The sequence below is a fragment of the Telopea speciosissima genome, chromosome 2 (assembly GCF_018873765.1).
Source record: "Telopea speciosissima isolate NSW1024214 ecotype Mountain lineage chromosome 2, Tspe_v1, whole genome shotgun sequence".
Lineage (NCBI taxonomy): Eukaryota > Viridiplantae > Streptophyta > Magnoliopsida > Proteales > Proteaceae > Telopea > Telopea speciosissima.
In genome coordinates, this window is record NC_057917.1 from 48,600,992 (window position 1) to 48,620,355 (window position 19,364).

The 19,364-nt window shown below is 40.1% G+C and overlaps 1 protein-coding gene across 4 annotated transcripts in view; it reads left to right on the top strand.

Moving 5' to 3' along the window:
* Positions 1–14,086, top strand: part of LOC122651995 (ubiquitin carboxyl-terminal hydrolase 8-like) — a 45,896-nt gene extending 31,810 nt beyond the window's left edge. For 3 of the 4 annotated variants that reach the window (XM_043845607.1, XM_043845609.1, XM_043845610.1), the window contains 3 exons: positions 11,876–12,427; positions 13,060–13,333; positions 13,588–14,086. In XM_043845607.1, coding sequence (XP_043701542.1) covers positions 11,876–12,427; positions 13,060–13,333; positions 13,588–13,704 — 943 coding nt within the window. In that variant the 3' untranslated portion in view covers positions 13,705–14,086. The remainder of the gene's footprint in view (positions 1–11,875; positions 12,428–13,059; positions 13,334–13,587) is intronic. The other variant, XM_043845608.1, reaches the window with a different exon arrangement.
* Positions 14,087–19,364: the final 5,278 nt, after the last annotated feature.

Below are 19,364 nucleotides of genomic sequence, written 5' to 3' on the forward strand. Positions count from 1 at the left end.
AATTTTTTGGTGTAGTTAGCGTCTGTCTAAAGGAAGAAAATGTAGACTATGGTTAGGATAACTGTTGAATACATCTTAACACTGTGAGACAGTTAACTTCCCATATCCTTGGGTTTTATAAGATGGACAGGATGGCAACTTAGAGTGGGTTTGTACTTTGCACCGCGGAACTTGTTTTGTAAAATGTCCAGCCTTTGTACCAAAAAGGAAAGAGAAGTTTCAGATGAGTGGGTTGGGTGGACCACAGAGCCAGCCAAGCCCAATATGAGCTGGCTGAGATGAGTTTCAGCTATTTGATAACTTAATGTTTGTGTGTGTATGTATGTAGTGATACTTATCATAAAAAATAGGATTAAATACACATACCCCCCCTAAAATGTACCCAATATTCCTCATGCACACCTAAGGTTCTGGCAATTCCAGTCCATGGAAGAAAAACTCGACCGAAACCTGTCGAAACCACTGAGTTAACTCGGTTTCCCAGGTTTTAGAGACGAGTTGAAGGGGGATTTTATAAACTCCTTGGATTCGATCGGGTTTTGATGGTTTCGACCAGTTTTGATTGGTATCGACCATATTTCGGTGGTTTTGACACATATACCCATTGAAACTAGGGAAAACTTGGCTCGAAACTAGGATAGACAGGTATTTATGCCAGAAACCAGGACAGACACTTAGTTATGTCTAATATCATTTAAGTAAATGTTTTGTATTTCATTTACTTAAGATATTATTCATAAATAAGCAAATACCCCCTATTTGAATCCAATAAAAATAGTTAAAAAGTCAAATTCCAAAAGGAAAAAAAGTCAACCCCCTAGTTCAAGAATAAAAACTGGAATTTCGACGGTAGGTGCAATTTTCAACTTTCTAATGCTGGTTTTTTTCTCAAATCTAAAAATTTCATAAATCTTAATATGGTAATACATTGCTAAAAACCAAAAGTGCAGTAAAATATTCATTTGTTTTGATATTTAAAAATTATTTTCATTCAGAGCGATTTTGACAGCATTCGCGCACACCAAATTAATTTTGACCGATATATAACTCCTTCAATATAAATTAGATTTAAGCAATCTTGGACTTGTTGGAAAGCTATCAAAACAAAGCTTTCTAACAAATCCCAGATTGCTTAAATCTCATTTATATTGAAGGTGTTATGTTCCGGTCAAACCTTATTTGATACCATGTCCAAGAACAATATACAATATCAAACTTGGATAAAAACCACAAGCAATATTTTTAGTGTTCTCTATGTGAAACTAATGCATGGATTGAGTTTAAAATGTCAAAAATAGGCAACACAATAAGAATCAGGGCAAAAAAACAACTTCTGGACCTCGAAACCAAGGTTCGAGTTAGCTTGGAGAAATTCCCAAGTTTCGACTGAGATATGGTCAAAACTGAGACAGACTCGTTTTCTGGCTGATCGAAACTTAGTCGAAACCTGAGTTTTAAAACCTTGCCACACGTACCCCTTGAAAATTCCACGTACACCCCCTACTTTTCAACCTAAAGCCATTTAAGTCAATGCCGTTAATTTCAGGCGTTAAATTGTGTGTCGTTACGTTAGATCCCCCTGTTACAAATCACAACCTAACTAATCGGTAGAAGAGAGAAGAAAGAAAGAAAGAGTAGAAGAAGAGAAGAGAAGGCACAAACTGCCGATGGAAGAAGGGAGAAGCCAGCCTGCGATAGAAAAGTTCTAATACCTATTGCAGGCCCTCCTCTCAAATATATATTGAACTAATAGGAAAAAGAATGTAAATTAGTTAGGGGTTTACAATATTACCCCTAACCCCTTGCATATAACAACCTTTCAACTAAGGACAAGAAAATACGAAAAACACAAAAAAACCCAAAACCCAAAGTTGTAAGACTAAAATACCCCTAATTCTCAACACTCCCCCTCAAGCTGGAGCATATAGGTCACCCATGCTCAGCTTGTTACAACAAGTGCAAAAACTAGGAGCAAGCAACGGCTTGGTGAACACATCAACGAGTTGATTTGAAGAGGAAACAAACGGAGTCTCAATTAACTTCTTCATGACTGCATCACGAACAAAATGAAAATCCACTTCAATATGCTTAGTCCGTTCATGGTAGACTGGATTACTAGCAATATATATGGTTGCCTGGTTATCACAATACATCTTCATTGGTGTGGGCATAGAAAAACCCATCTCAAGAAGGAGAGACCTGAGCCACATTAACTCTGTTGTAGTATGAGCCATAGCTCTGTACTTAGCCTCAACGTTGGATCTAGCAATAGTAGTCTGCTTCTTACTACGCCACGACACTAAATTGCCCCCAATAAACGTACGATAGCCTGTGGTAGAACGACAATCTCCTGCCGAGCCAGCCCAATCAGCATCGGAATACGCAACCAGATCCATGTGTCGATTGGGACAATAAATCAATCCTCTACCAGGCGCACCCTTCAAGTAACGAAGAATGTGGACAACAACATCCAATGTGCTTTTTGTGGAGTCTGCATGAATTGACTAAGGACTCCCAAAGCAAAAGAAATATCTGGTCTGGTAACAGTGAGGTAAATCAGCTTCCTAATCAAACTTCTGTATTGGTGAACATCCTTAAGAGGACCACCATCATCAACCCCAAACTTCTAGTGAGGATCCATGGCAATATCCACTGGATTTGATGCAAGCATACCAGTGTCAGACAAAAGATCTAAAACATACTTTCTCTGGGATAGACTGATACGTTTCTTGCTTCTCACAAACTCAATACCAAGAAAGTAGTGAAAAGCACCTAGGTCCTTGGTTTGAAAATGCCGATGTAAATAAGACTTCACCTCTGCAATGCCTGCTACATCATCACCCGAGACAATAATATCATCCACATAAACCACTAAGACATCCAACTTGCCATCACGACGATGAACAAATACAGAGTGATCAAAGTAGCACTATGAAAACCCACATGACACCACTGTAGTACTGAACTTCTCAAACCATGCTCTGGGCGATTGTTTGAGACCATAGATTGCCATCTGCAATTTACACACCCGAGTACCATTCTCCCCTTGAGCAACGTACCCAAGAGGGTTCTCCATATAAACCTCCTCATGATGATCACCATATAAAAAAACATTTTTAATATCCAACTGAAATAACGACCAATCAAAGTTAACAGCCAGAGAAATAAGGAGACGAATAGAATTCAGCTGAGCAACGGGGCTGAAGGTCTCGAAATAGTCAACACCATAAATCTGTGTATACCCTTTGGCAACCAGACGGATTTTGAGCCGCTCAACATAATCCATCAGGAAGGTACTTGATAGCGTACACCCAACGACACTTAACAAGATCCTTACCAAGAGGTAAATCTACCAAACTCCAAGTATTACGGGACAAGAGAGCCTCCATTTCCACATCCATAGCTGTTTTCCAAATGGAAGACAAAGAGCCTCAGTATGATTTTTGGGTATGGTAGTAGCCGATAAAGACAACACAAAGTTGTGGACAAAAGGTGGAAGGTGGGAAGGGAGACATACTTATCAATGGAATAGACAACATTATACCTTTGAGTGCAAGGACGAGTACCTTTGCGCTGGGTAATCGGTAAGTCATCAGAGGAAGAGGAAGAGGAAGGTGGAGATGGTGATACCGTTGGAGTTGGTGGAATCTAGTCCTGTGGAACTGCTCGTTCTTGCCGCTGATAAACCTGTAATGGTGCTCTGGGAGCATCAGGGAAGGGGACTAAGACAGGGACATGAGGAGGAGTAACAACATGCCAATCATCCACAGACATGGAGGGGGACGATGGATAATAATAACTTCCCTCAAAGAAGGTAACATCAGCACTGACCAAATACCTATGGGCCACAGGGTTGCAACACATACCTTTTCTGGGTACAGGAATAACCAATTAAAACATACTGAGTGGACCTTGGTGACAGTTTGTCAGTGGTCACATGCAAGTTTTGGACAAAGCAAACACAACCTAAGATACGAGGCGGTAATCAAAAAGCGGGTTGCCCGGGAAACACAACGGAAAATGGTGATTTATTGGCAAGAACATACAAGGGCATTCGATTAATCAAGTAACATGCAGTGAGCACTCCTTCACACCAATATTGTTTTGGAACATGCATATGCATCATTATAGTACGAGCAACCTCAAGTAAATGCCTATTCTTGCGCTCGGCCACCCCATTCTGTTGTGGGGTTTACGAACAGCTAGTTTGATGAATAATACCACGGGCAACAAAAAATTCAGAAATCTCACTTGCACAAATTCTAAAGCGTTATCAGAACGAAAATCTTTAATAAAACAGCCAAACTGTGTTTTTATTTCGGTAACAAAATTTTGGAATACAGAGAAACTCGGAACGATCCTTCAAGAGGTACAACCATGTAAGACGAGAGTGATCATCCACAAAAGTAACAAAGTACGTAAACCCACTCTTATTCCTGACATGACAATGGACCAAGGAAAATAAAGACGAACTACGAGCCACAGAGCGAAAAGGGAAAGAAGCACCATGATGCTTACCCAACTCACAGGCTTCACACTCAATCTTAGACTAAGACTTAAAAGAAGGAAATAATAACTTTAACCTATGTAAGGGCAAATCACCTAACCGACAGTGCCACTGGAAAGGAGTCACACCACCAACAGAAGCAGTAGTAGTATAGAAATAGCAGCACCACAATTAAGATAGTACAATCCATCCTTTTCACCCCCTCCACCAATCGTCTTCCTCGTGTGAAGATCCTAAAAAACACAGTGAGTGGGGAAAAATGTCATAAAGCAATGTAAAGACTTAGTTAATGCGCTTACGACAGAAGATTCAACGGTAATTGAGGAACATGTAACACAGAGGAGAGAGTAAGGGAGGAAGAAGGAGATACTGTACCATGCCCAGACACGGGGGTAGAAGAGCCATTAGCTAGGATAACAGGTGAAGACTGAGTATTATGGGGAAAAGATTTAAACAACGAAGACTCACCAGTCATATGAGCAGAAGCCCTCAGAGTCAATGATCCAAGGCGAAGTAGTAGCGGAAAAGAAGGCTGGTGTACGTGCATGAGCCAGAGTTGCAGAGGAGGAAGGTGGTCCAATGGATGTATGAGTGGAGGCCTCTAGATTCTGTAACTGCCGTAATAATTGAGAAAATTCATCACGAGTAGGAGTTGTAGTAGAGCTGCCACCTGTTATCGGACCTTGTGGAGAATCACCAGTAGTGACACCATCATGACCCCCATCTGTCACTGCATGATTGGCTGACTGAGGTGCCCAATCTGGTTTACCATGTTTGTCCCAACAATAATCAATAGTGTGGCCATTCTTTCCCCCAATGAGGTTTGTCACCTGAGGAACCACCAGAGCCACTATTGCCTCGACCACCACCACTACGTCCTCCCCCTGAGCCACGGCCACGGCCACGGCCACGGCCTCGACCATAACTAGTAGTAAAGGCAGCATTGTCTTTGGGAGAGGAATCAGGTTTCACAGGAGAAGCTATACGCTGAAGTCGAGAAAAAGTGTCAGTAAGAATAAGGACTATTTCACCAACAAGAATATGGCCCTTCACTTTTTGTAGATCAGAATCCAGGCCAGCGAGGAACTTGAAAACAAGAACTCATTCCGCTGTGCCTTGAGTTTTTCAATGTCAGTTGTGAGGGGCTGAAAAACATTTAACTCCTCAACAAGATCTTTAAAGGTACTGTAGTAGTCTTGGAGAGGTTTACCAGACTGACGTAGCTGAAACAATTTCTCATAAAGGTCATATACCCGATTCATGTTTTTTTTCTTGAGAATAGGTGTCCTTCAGATCATAGTTGTCACGGCGATCCAAGTCGGTGGAGGGGTGTCACGTCGATATATCGACATGTCACCCGCCATGGCGTTGCCATGGCGAGCATGTCAACCATGTTTTATTTTTTATTTTATCTATTTTTAATGTTTTAATAGATGTATACTCAAGCCATGTTTTATTTTTTCTCTATTGTTTCTCAAGTTTTAAGAAGAAAATTCAGAAATCGAAGAGGGAAAGAAGACAGGAAGAAGAAATCGAAGAGGGAAAGAAGAAATCGAAAGAAATCGAAGAGGGAAAGAAGAAATCGAAGAGGGAAGAAGAAATCGAAGACAAGAAGAAGAAATCGAAGAGGGAAAGAGAGACAGGAAGAAGAAATCAAAGAGGGACGTGATGTAGAAGCCGAAACCATGATTTAATTGGCTGTTCTTTGATTTTCGTTGGAGCCTTTTTACTTTTCTTATGATAGGGTTAAAACAGTCTTTTTATATTTATTTTCTTAAGTTCTCCCTCCACGATTTTAGAGGGATAGGTGTTTTTTTAATTTTATTTGTTTAAGCTTATACTCCTATTTAGAGTATAAGTCTATTCTGTTTTATGTTTGAAATTTTGTTTCTTCTTGCTGCTGCTGCTGCCATGACTGCTGCTGCTTCTCTGTCTTGTGTGTCATATCAAGACCCCTTGTGTGTTATATCAAGGGCAAGGGTTGGAGAAATCCAGCGATTCCTTGCATCTCGCAGATCGAGAGGTTCTTCTTCTTCTTCAATCAAGCTCTTCGAGTTGCTGCCATTGAAGTTCTTCTATTACAAGTAAGCTATTACAGAATTCTGCAATTAATTAGTTCCTTCTTATTCCCTAACCCAGCCCTACATCCTCTATCAATTTCCATAACCCTCAACCCCATTAAATCTGCAACTCCTATTTTAACTAGGATTCCTTCGTAACTACAGATCTGACCATCAGTTTTCATTAAACTTCTAACCACAGATCCCTCACAGCAGACCTTCTACTCGACCTAACCTGCAGCCTTCATCTCAACAACTAAACCCTAATTTCCTTCTCCATTACAACCAACAACCCTAAACCTGCTGACCATTATCCAATAAACCCTAACTCAATCTCCCATTCCTAACCCTAACTTCTGCCCTAGTAACCCTAATTTGTCCATTCGGCCAACCCTAAGACAGAACCTGGTCCTAAGTGAGATTTATTTCACCTAGGCTACATTAAATTGGTATCAGAGCTATGGAAGGACATGGCAGCCCTGCTGTGTATCCTACACAACCAGCCCCACCCGATTCCCTTGCCGCAATCATGACTATGCTGCAGAAGATCTCCACTGACCAGCAAGCTCTTGGTGATTTTATGACAGCCATGGAACAAAGGCAAGCTGTGCCTATTGTAAACAACCCTCTATACGTAGAGGAGGATAGACCCCAAGTCCGTTCGGAAGTTCATGGAACTCTGGGAAGGGATGAACATCACAGAGATCATCCCAGACGTCACAGGGACCACAGAGATCAGTCTAGACATGACCGAGACTACAGGGATCGACGTAGGTATGACAGAGATGACTACAGAGAAGACAGGGACAGAACTACTGAAGCACCTCGAAGACCTAACTTTGAGGAATATTTGAGGTCCTACTTCACTGGAGATGAAGCTACTAACCGGCGGTTCGATACACAGAAGGTCAAGCTAGAATTGAAAGAGTATGATGGGCATGGTGATCCACAAAAATTCTATGACTGGCTTGCTGCCCTAGATGATTACTTTGACTGGTATGATTTGCCTGAAGACCGAAAGATGAGACTGGCACGCACTAAACTAATTGGCTTTGCTCGAGAATGGTGGCACAAGGCAGAGCGGGACATGGAACGTGAAGGTAAAGCACCTACCAACTGGGAGGATATGAAGTATGATTTGAAAGAGAAGTACTTACCAAGACACTACACCGCTCAGATGCAAGATCAATTCAACTCCCTTCGTCAAGGGAACATGATTGTATCCGAGTACATGCAAAAGTTTGACTCTCTCTCATCTCGCACTGACACAATAGAAAGTGCTACTCAGATGTTGTCCCGATTTCGGTTGGGATTGAGATCTGACATCCTCAGAGCTATTGGCGTTGTGGATGTTCTGGACATCAAGGATTGTTTTGAGAAGGCATTGAAGGCTGAAGAATTATTGGTTGGGAATAGAGGATTTGATTCTTCCACTGGAGGGTACTGTCAAAACTTTTTCAGCATTCAAGTCTACTACCACTAGTCACAATCGAACTGGAAATTCTACTGCTGGTCCTACTCGATCAGGCTACTCCGCTGGTAGTTCTTCCCATCCTCCACGTGCTGATTATAAAGGTAAAGCTCCCATGGACAACAATGAACCCCACAAGTGTTTCCATTGCAATGAACTTGGGCACTATGCCAAAGATTGCCCACAAAAGCATAGACCTGTTAATGTGGCTGCCAGGGCGGGAAACCTCTGAAGAGCACGATGAGCATGGCATATATGCACTACCCCCTGATAGTGATGAAGACTTAGACCGTCACCTTGAAGATCTAGATGGTGGTGCTCAAGGTGTCCATACAATTGCTCCAGTTCTCATGGATGATGCGGTTGATTGTGACAAGGTAATTGGGAACATTTCACAGGGAGACAGTATCAAGCAAGTTGCTGTTCTTGAAGAGGTGGGGCTGAATGAGAAGGTTATAAATATTGAAGACCCTATGGAGGTTGAACACATTGATTTTGTGATGCCCCCTTGGTTCTTCGAAGAGAAGGCCCCACGACTTGAAGACCATATTCCCACTGTTATAACTTCAACAGAATTCTGCCAGGGAAGTGTTGAAGCTGCTGCCCACATGTTACTTCCTCCTCCTCATCACAAGGTTCGTGGACGAGTTTCTTCACACAAGCATGGTACGTGGACTCCCATTCATGAAGTCAACAAGCTCAGCCCCAAGTTGCCAGAGCGTTGCATGGATTTCACCCATTCATCGGAGATGAATGTTTCTAAGTCGGGGAGAGTTGATGCAGAAGCCGAAACCATGATTTAATTGGCTGTTCTTTGATTTTCGTTGGAGCCTTTTTACTTTTCTTATGATAGGGTTAAAACAGTCTTTTTATATTTAATTTTCTTAAGTTCTCCCTCCACGATTTTAGAGGGATAGGTGTTTTTTTATTTTATTTGTTTAAGCTTATACTCCTATTTAGAGTATAAGTCTATTATGTTTTATGTTTGAAATTTTGTTTCTTCTTGCTGCTGCCACCATGACTGCTGCTGCTTCTCTGTCTTGTGTGTCATATCAAGACCCCTTGTGTGTTATATCAAGGGCTAGGGTTGGAGAAATCCAGCGACTCCTTGCATCTCGCAGATCGGGAGGTTCTTCTTCTTCTTCAATCAAGCTCTTCGAGTTGCTTCCATTGAAGTTCTTCTATTACAAGTAAGCTGTTACAGAATTCTGCAATTAATTAGTTCCTTCTTATTCCCTAACCCAGCCCTACATCCTCTATCAATTTCCATAATCCTCAACCCCATTAAATCTGCAACTCCTATTTTAACTAGGATTCCTTCGTAACTACAGATCTGACCATCAGTTTTCATTAAACTTCTAACCACAGATCCCTCACAGCAGACCTTCCACTCGACCTAACCTGCAGCCTTCATCTCAACAACTAAACCCTAATTTCCTCTCTTCTCCATTACACCCAACAACCCTAAACCTGCAGACCATTATCCAATAAACCCTAACTCAATCTCCCATTCCTAACCCTAACTTCTGCCCTAGTAACCCTAATCTGTCCATTCGGCCAACCCTAAGACAGAACCTGGTCCTAAGTGAGATTTATTTCACCTAGGCTACATTAGGACGCCATGGCGTAGGTCGCCATGCAACCTTCCTCCAGCGCTAGGACGCCATGGCGGCGCCGTGGCGACGCCATGACAACTATGCTTCAGATCATCCCAGACACCCTTGGCAGTAGTGTGAAATATCACATTTACAGCAATATCAGGTTCCGCGTTGTTCCACAACCATATCAAAGTAACTGCATTTTCTTGCATCCAATCCTCATAATCACGAGAATCAGAGGGAGGAGGATCAATGGTAATATATTTGAGCTTCTTTTTGGCCATGATATACACCCTCACAGCCTGAGCCCACAACAAATAATTGGACCTGCCCTTGAGCTTGATGGAGGTAATAGTAACATTCATAGTTTCGGTTGAAGGAGTAGTTGCAGAGGTCGCTACAGTTGAAAGTTTGTCCCCAGTCATGGTAACAGTATCAAAACAGCAGCAAGAAAGCAATAATAGCTTCCAATAATCACCCAAAAAAATCCCAACACCAACCCAATCGATTTGATCGCAGTATTGAAGGGATCCAAATCGAGAAGAATAGCAATAGGTAGCAAGAACACTATCAAATCAGCAACCGATGATCCTCAGGAAAAAAAATACCATCAATTCTGGGACAGAAAGGTTGTAACAACAGTAGCAAAGACTTACACAAACCAACCCCAAGCAGCAACCATCGATTTTCACCACAAAAATAAATCGATCACAGGTTTAAAAAAAAAAAAAAACCTGACAATAATCGATTTCCCTAAACTTGGGAAGCAGAACAGGAATCTTACCTGATCTCAAACCACCATTAATCAATCATGAAGAAACACCTGTAGAAGCACTAGAACCAGAAGCAACCATCGAGCATACTGGCAACATCCCACATAGCAACAGCAACTATCGAAAAACAGAGAACCAAAAAAAATCGATCTCAAGAGAAGAAGAGTCCCTCGATGCTTCAAACATAAATCTTCATAGCAGCAACAGGAACAGAGAAGAACCAAAGAGGATTAAATTAATACTTCATCCACCAATAAGGAGTCTACAATCCATCAGAACAGTAACAGCAGCAACGGTGGCTGCACACCTCAAAAAACTGGAAACCGAAAAGGAAAATCAGCAGAAGATGATTGGAAGAACTCTTCTACTGATTAGTATGGCTCTGATACCATGTTACCAACCAGAACCTAACTAATCAGTAGAAGAGAGAAGAAAGAAAGAAAGAGTAGAAGAAGAGAAGAGAAGGCACAAACTGCCGATGGAAGAAGGGAGAAGGCAGCTTGTGATAGAAAAGCTCTAATACCTATCGCAGGCCTCCTCTCAAATATATATTGAACTAATAGGAAAAAGAATGTAAAACCCCTTACATATAGCAGCCTTACAACTAAGGACAAGAAAATACAAAAAACACATAAAAACCCAAAACCCAAAGGTGTAAGACTAAAATACCCCTAATCCTCAACACCCCCAAATCTTATTGTTGTTTGTACCATCATATTCTCCCAACCTCCATTTTCATTTCTCAAGAGCCTTCCATTTGTTCTTTCAATTACAACAGCCCATAAACCCCAATAAATCTTACTTTTTTGACTGGAATAAGACTGATAGTGATGAAAGATGTGGTATCCCAAATTCTGTTGACCCTCCTTGGCCAAATCTCCAAGAAACCCAATATTCCCTTCTTGCCTAGACTTGATTATTGCTAAATTTCTTACCAATTCTTGAACAAGTCCCAAAATTTCCAATTTTGTCTCAACTTCAGCCCCCAAAAACATTGGATATTTTTCTACCAACATGGATGCTTTGAGGACACAATCTTTGGAGTTAGGTAGTGAGTCAACACTTATTCACAGCATTCTAACCCATGGGAGAAAAGGAAGGTACTGATTATTTTAGATTCGGTTTGGTTTGGTTCAAACTGACATTTTTAGACTAAAAGCGAAACTGAACCAAACCGTATGAAATTTCAATTTCCAAAACCAAAACCAACCAATTTTTTTCGGTCCAATTCTGTTCGGTTTTAAACGGATTTCGGTTATGGTTCTAATTGACACCCTTATTTATTAGGTACTTGACCATCTCTGTATGTAGTTATGTGCACTATAACAATGGTTTATTTCCCTGCTAAAATAATTTATATTTTGTGTCCATCTGAGTGATTCAGTTGATTCAATCGTTGCATATATCGTATCCCTTTATTCGCTTGGAACTTTCTGATGGGAAGTTGGGAACATTTATATTGTCAGGCAGTACATCTATGGGAAGGCGACCAATTGTATGAAGTCGTTTGGCATTCCTCTTGTATCAAGGCTCTGTGATGTTGTTAATGGATCAGATATCCGTGAACTTTTCCTGAAATTGCTGAACCCATTTCTAATACGCAATGAAGGTGGCTTAGATGCTGTTGGTGATAGTGAAAACAATGCAAAAGACGAAGTTACTGAGATGGAGGATGTGACAAGCCTTGGTAGTGGTGGAAATCCAGCTGATGAAATGGGGGATGGACCGCTTTCTGATACTGAATTTCAGTTCTATCTGACAGATGGGAAGTGTAAAGTAAAGGACTCCAAGATAGAAATGAATGAGCCAGTGCCGATAACAAGGTCGTCTAAGTGGTTTTTTGTGCTTGTGTCTTGGCCTAATGACAAGATTGAGTTCTACGATACATGCCTTCTCAGTTCATTACCCGAGGTCTTCAAGTCCAGCTTTATTATGAGAAGGCCTCCGGAATCCATTTCTCTATATGCATGCCTTGAGGCATTTCTGAAGGAGGAGCCTTTAGGACCAGAAGATATGTGGTGAGTGTGTATTGCTTGTTCTGTCAACCACAACTTGTTCAAGTCATTTGAAAATTTTATTGCTCATGTTTGTCATCATCTTTATTCTCATTTAACTTGTTTCAAATGTTCATGTTTCGTTGCAAGAATCCTCTTTCATTGTTGTGTTCTTGAAGTGCTTTAACCGTCTATGCTGTGTAATATTTTCTCTTTCAAATGATTGATGCTCTTTTTGTCTTACTGTCTTCTTTTTAGAGGCACATGTGTGCTTCTTGATGGTGCAGATATTGCCTTTTCCCATGTGATGAGCACATATCAATCACTCCTATATACTATCACGAATTGGATATACTTCTGAGTTCTGGATTTCATAATGATTTCCTTTTCATTTTTACTTCCTGTTTCTTTTTGGTTCACCATTAGACATCCAATTTGTTTTGCATAGATGGATTGTTCTTTTATTGGCTAGCTTTCCGTTCCATGATACCTAGCAGGTCCTGTTGCTATCTTTTAATCAAAGGATGAATATGACAGTGAATCTTACATAAATAATTCAGTATTTCATGCACCAGCAGGTTTTTGTTCTGTCTCTTCTTCAAACATCTGTGGTCTGGCATGTATGTTTTTGATAAGATTTATGCTCTAAACTTTAGGTACTGCCCTGGCTGCAAGAAGCATCAGCAAGCAAGCAAGAAACTAGATCTCTGGAGACTGCCAGAGATTCTTGTTATTCATCTAAAGAGGTTCTCATACAGCCGGTTCATGAAGAACAAACTTGAGACATTTGTCAACTTCCCCATTCATGACCTTGACTTGTCTACCTACATTGCTCACAATAACAGCCAGTTGTCCAAGCGCTACATGCTATATGCAATTAGTAATCATTATGGGGGCATGGGAGGTGGTCATTATACCGCATTTGTCCATGTGAGTAGTGTTTCTACCTTTTCTTGTTTTATCATGTTGGTTTTGTGTTGTCACAAGGTTTTTTCCATTTCCATTCTCAAAGTGAGGATATGTCAGAAATTGGACGGCTAAGATTTTGGTCATCATACTTCACCTTTTTCCTTGGTATGGTTATGATATCTATTGAAGTCTTCTTTAATGCCTACCAAAAATAAAGTCTTCTTTAATGTGTGTTCATCTGAATGTACTAACTTTGTTATCTTTTTCTTATGTAGCATGGGGGCAATCAGTGGTATGATTTTGACGACAGCCATGTTTTCCCTGTTAGTGAGGACAAGATAAAGACATCAGCTGCTTATGTTCTTTTCTACAGGAGAGTCACAGATGCATAAAATCACATATACGATTCGTGTAAACTTGTAACCATTGGAAACCATTAGAGTTATCTGGATGGTCCCCTATTTTTTTGGTAGCTTTACTTGTATCATCTGAAAGTAGCATTCTTTTGTTGTCGGCTTTGCATAGTTTGGATTAACCTACCGGCATGGATGAATAAGAAAGGATTTTGGAGCGTAATGTTGGTGGTATAGATCATGACTGTAACATAGTAACAGATAAGAGTTGAGATTCATACTTTATAGGCAAGCCCCCATGTATCCGCTGTAAGTTCTTTACGTGTATAACTTTCTATCAAGCAAAAATCTGTCCCTGGTTTTTATATTTCTAAAGGGGATGGCAGCTTACATCAAATTAAGGTGTATTTGTTGATTATTCGTAGTGACTATTGGTTGGTTATTCTTAGTGATCTGTCTTTTCGTAAATTTCTTGGACATAGTTATTCGTAGTGTTTATGTACATTATCAACTATTGCCCTTCTTTTTTCTAACACATGTAGTCTACAAGTTTTAGACTTTGGAAGGTGTGTTTTGAATATGTTAAAGAGGTTTGCAACCATTTCCTTTTGCCTTCTAATATATTTTCTTTTCGTATAAAAAAAAAACCCTCCTTAAAAAATATGGAATTAAAAAGAAAAAAATCAATTTCACTCCAACCTTGTTTGTTTAACTTGGGGTGATGAACTTACAAAAGCTGAAGAACAACAGTAAATGTTTTGTCTGTTGATATGCCACTTGAAAATCCCACCCCTGTGTTATTCCAAAGGCCCACAAAAAATGGAAGACTTTCATGGGAAAAGTAAAAATCTCATCCCTGTTTACCAACTCACTACATTGTGGTAGAATCCTACAATATTCTCACTCATGGAAGAAAAACTCGACTGAAACCTATCGAAACCATCGAGTTAATTCGGTTTAGTAGGTTTTCAACACGAGTTGAAGGGGGATCTTATAAAATCCTTGGATTCGACCTGGTTTCGATGGTTTCAACCATAGTTCAGTGGTTTCGACACATATGCCCATCGAAACTAGGGAAAACTTGGCTTGAAACTAGGACAGACAAGTATTTATGCTAGAAACTGCTAGAAACCAGGTTAGCCACTTAAGATATAATTCTTAACTCACACCATTTCCTTGTGGTAATTAAGTTCAGGATCCATTTAATGAGGCATTTCAATCAGAAGCCTGTTAGGATTGCAACTTCTCTCAGTTGTCTTTATTTACAGCTGAACAACTGCTGTAGAGAAATGGATGTGGATTTGTATGTTACTGTATCAAAACTGTCATAGTTGCTCTTTGGGTGGTATGCTGATCAGCTTAAACATGATTACTCCGTGTTTCAATTACTGTAATGTGGGAGAATTATTTAGCTCTGGGGTTTTAAATTTCTAGATGATCCTATTACTGTTATCAGAAAATGGTGAAGAAGAAATATATGAGATGGATTTTGTTTAGGGCTATTCAGGTCTTGCAATTGACAGCATTAATTCATGATCAGATCATTTTTCTGTCAACCTGATAGCTGTTTTCAACACTGATCTGGTTGTTGAGATGACAGAAAGAGATAAAATTGCCTCTCAATAACACCAAACACCCCCCCCCTCCCCACACCCACCCACACACACAAGTCTAACTAATCCCCTACCATATTCAAATTTGAACCATGTTATAGATAAGCTATGTTAAAAAAGCCATGTAGAGAATCTACACAACTACAGATACATAACCAAAAAAAAAAACTCCTACAGATGATTTGTATTAGAAATCAGGATTCTTGTATCATATGCAGATTAATATCTTACTTACAATGAGCCTGCCTCTTTCAAACCCTCCTTTTTCTTTTCAGGCCTCATAGCCCTTAGATTTTGCCCCCGCTGTGATTGATCAAACTTCAAACTTTTGGTCCCCGAATGCCTCCACTCTCAAGAGTCTAAGGAATCTGCAGGGCAGCATTTCATGAGAGATCTAAAGTGGATTAGATATGAGGGAGCAACACTCTCTGCAATTAGATCAGGAGACAAGTGATGATTGTTGGGTCTTAACTCAAATCCATGGGATTTTTTTTTTTTAATTTTTCCATCCGACTGAACGCATTCCTTTTGACACACGATTAACATGGCTAGAGATGTTTTTTTTTTGTTTTTGTTTTATGGGAAAAAAGAAATATTATTAAAGAAACTGAACAACATTACATAAGGTTAGGTTTGATATAGTGTTGATAATCAAACAAGGTGAAAGGGATACTAGTGAAGGTTTTTTTTTTTGGGTGAAATAGAAAATTTCATTAAAGTTAAAGGTTAGAGTTTGTACAATCCATGCACAAGGGGGTAGGGGAGGCATATTTAACACAAGATTTAAACCAAGAGATAATAGATGGGTTAGCCAGGTCTTTAAAGACGACACCACTTGTTCGATCCAAAATCTTCAAAAAATAGGGCAGGACTTCGTAAGGCCAAGAGGAAAGGGATGGAGTTGGAAGAAGTCCAGGTTGCACCTTATTAGAGCACCAAACTTCTTTCAGCTTCAAACCTCTCACGGCAGCAGACTCAAGACCATTGAGAATGGCAGTCAACTCAGGTTCCAAAAAATGATTGTTTTTACATCGCCCAGCAGACAGAAAACAAAAATTTCCATGTATCAAAAAACCAAAAGCCCATCCAGGTTTACCTAGATCTTTGGAATCGAACCCTGCGCATGACAAAACAAGGAAAGCTAAAGTAGGTAAATCAAAACAAGGAATAGAAGAAAAGGAGTTAGTATCATCCGATTCAGGAGAAACAATATCCATTTTATAGAGAGGGGGGGTAAATGTTCATGTCCCAGAGCCATTGGCTAATCTTTCGCAGAAGCAAACCAAGATTGGGACCACCAGAATGAAATACATAAATGTTTCGAGTCTGCCAAAGAAAATAGCAAGTAACAATAAAAACAGAAAAAAAACAAATCAGGGAGCCCTTATCAAGCGGCCAAGCAACACAAAGATACAGAAATGTTTAATAGAGGGGGCCGAAATGAGTTCAATCTTCAAACCCAAAGGACCAGCTACCCAGATGTGTTTAACCCAGTCACAAGAGAGGAAGATATGAGTGCTACAGAGAGCACAAGTGGGATCGATCTGAATCCAATTCGAAATATAATCCTTAACCGGAATCCCTACATGTAATACACGTCAAAAGAAAATTTTAAACTTAAGATGATGTCTGAGTTTCCAAAAAAATTTCCACCATGCTATAGAAGCAAAATCAGTTATAGAGTTACACAAAAGAGAAGAAGCAGCAGCTTTAGTCTTAAAGCGGCCATCCTTAGTTAAAGTACACCACCAAGAGTCCGTCATGTCAGAACAGTTGACAAATAATATGTGATGCAAGAGAGAGGGAACAATATTAAAAAGGAGGTTCTCCTTCCATCTGAGGTCATTGAGAAACAAGTCACACTTCTCAGGGTACATTCTTTGGGAGTATCCAGGCTTAATGGTAAAGGAGGGGATTGAAGGAATCCAAGGGTCAGTCCAAAAGTAGGTATCCTTACCATTCCCAATCCTTCTAAAACTAAAAGATTGAAGGGGCTTGATGATCTTAGCAATACTATTCCAACACCAAGATCCCCTCCTTCGCAGGGTAGAAGGATCAAAGAGAGAAGTTTTGGGGTAATACTTGGCCTTTAAAAGTCTAGCCCAGATCGACTGAGGTTCAGAGAGAAGTCTCCAATCCAACTTAAGCAGCAAAGACTGGTTATGGATTCTAGCCAACCTAAAGCCCAAACCCCCCAAATGACAAGGAGAACACAGATTTCCAGGAAATCAATCTATTCTTCCTGCAAGAGTCATTGCCACCACACCAAAAATTATAACTAACAGAGTCAATTTGTTTACAAATAGAAGTAGGAAAATAAAAGCAACTCATAAGATAAGCAGGAAGAGAACCTAAAACAGACTTAATTAAAACTGAACGTCTTGCAAAAGACAAATGATTAGATTTCCAAGAGTTCAGTCTAGACTTAATTCGTTGCACCAGAGGGCCAAGGTGTTTAACCTTAGACCTCTGAGAGAAGAGCTTGGTTCCCAAGTAAGAAGAATCCTGCTTCATTTAAGAGATTCCAAGGATCCTGCTTAAGCGGGTTCTATCGGCCATGGAAACATTAGCACTAAAATGCATACCACTCTTAACCAAATTAATTTCTTGGCCTGACAGATTGGAAAAAAGGTCTAGAATAGCCTTAATAGTAAGCAAATCTTCAGAGGTAGCTCTGCAAAATAGAAAGATGTCGTCAGCAAACAGTAGATGAGTAATTTCAGGGGCTCCTCTAGCAATCATGATGCCCTTAAAAAGGTTAAGCTCCCTATAGGCAACAATGAGACGGGACAAGGCATCCATACCAAGAATAAACAAGTAAGAACTTAACGGGCAGCCTTGCCTCATCCCCCGAGAGCCCTTAAAAAAACCAAAAGGTGTGCCATCAAGTTTGATGGAAAAAGTTGTGGAAGAAAGAAGGTGGCCAATAAAAGAACACCACCGCTGATCAAAGCCCAAGAAGTTAAACAGAGAAGTGATAAAAGACCACTCCATGCGGTCATAGGCCTTAGCCATGTCAATCTTAATAGCCACCCAACCCAACTTACCTTTCTTATGATTTAAGAAATGAAAAATCTCATGAGAGATAATAATATTATCTGAGATTTGTCTGCCAGCAACAAAAGCACCTTGGAATGGTGAAATGATGGAAGGAAGGTAAGGTTTTAGACGATTAGCAATAATTTTGGCAATAAATTTATACAGAACAGTACACAAACTGATTGGTCTGAAATCCTTAACAGAAGAGGCCGAAGGGGACTTGGGTATAAGACATAATAGAGTATGATTGATGGAGGCAGGGATAGAAAGGGATGAAAAACAATTACAGATAAAAGAGAAGAGAGGCTCATGAAGAAAATCCCAAAACTTTTGAAAGAAGCATGCCTGGAAACCATTCACCCCAGGGACCTTCAGGGGACCAAAAGAGAAAATCACATTCTTGAGTTCATCCTCAGAAGGGGGGGCACATAGAGAGCCATCAGTAGGAATCCCCACACAGGGGGGAAAAAGACACGCAATAAAACTGGAATCCAACGGAGTGGAAGTAGTGAACACAGTTTGAAAGTGATCAGCAAATGCAAAAGCAATATCCTTAGGGGTAGAAAGCTTATCACCATTATCCAAAATTAGATAATCAATTTTCTGTCGTCTTAAATTAAGCTTAGCCATGCAATGGAAAAATTTAGTAATTCTATCACTCGAAAAAATGTAATCCTGTCTCGATTTCTGAAGCCAAAAAGATTCCTCAACCTCCAGAACCCATTTCAACTTGCTAGAGCACAGCATGAGATCATCCTTACAAAAAGGAGATTGATCCTCCAATAACCCACACTCGTGAACAAGCCTTTGTTTTAGAAGATCAATGTGTCCAAAAACATCTCTATTCCATCGTTTTAAGAGATTAGAGAAAGAAGTCAATCGACAATGGAAGGGGTCAGGTGAATGTTTCTTCCAAAACTCATCAACAAAACAATTAAAATCAGGGTGATGAGTCCAGGCTAATTGAAAGTGAAAAATTTTCTTAAAAGAGGAATGGATGGGGGGAAATGTTGAAAGTAATGGAATTATGGTCAGAGCATAAAGAGG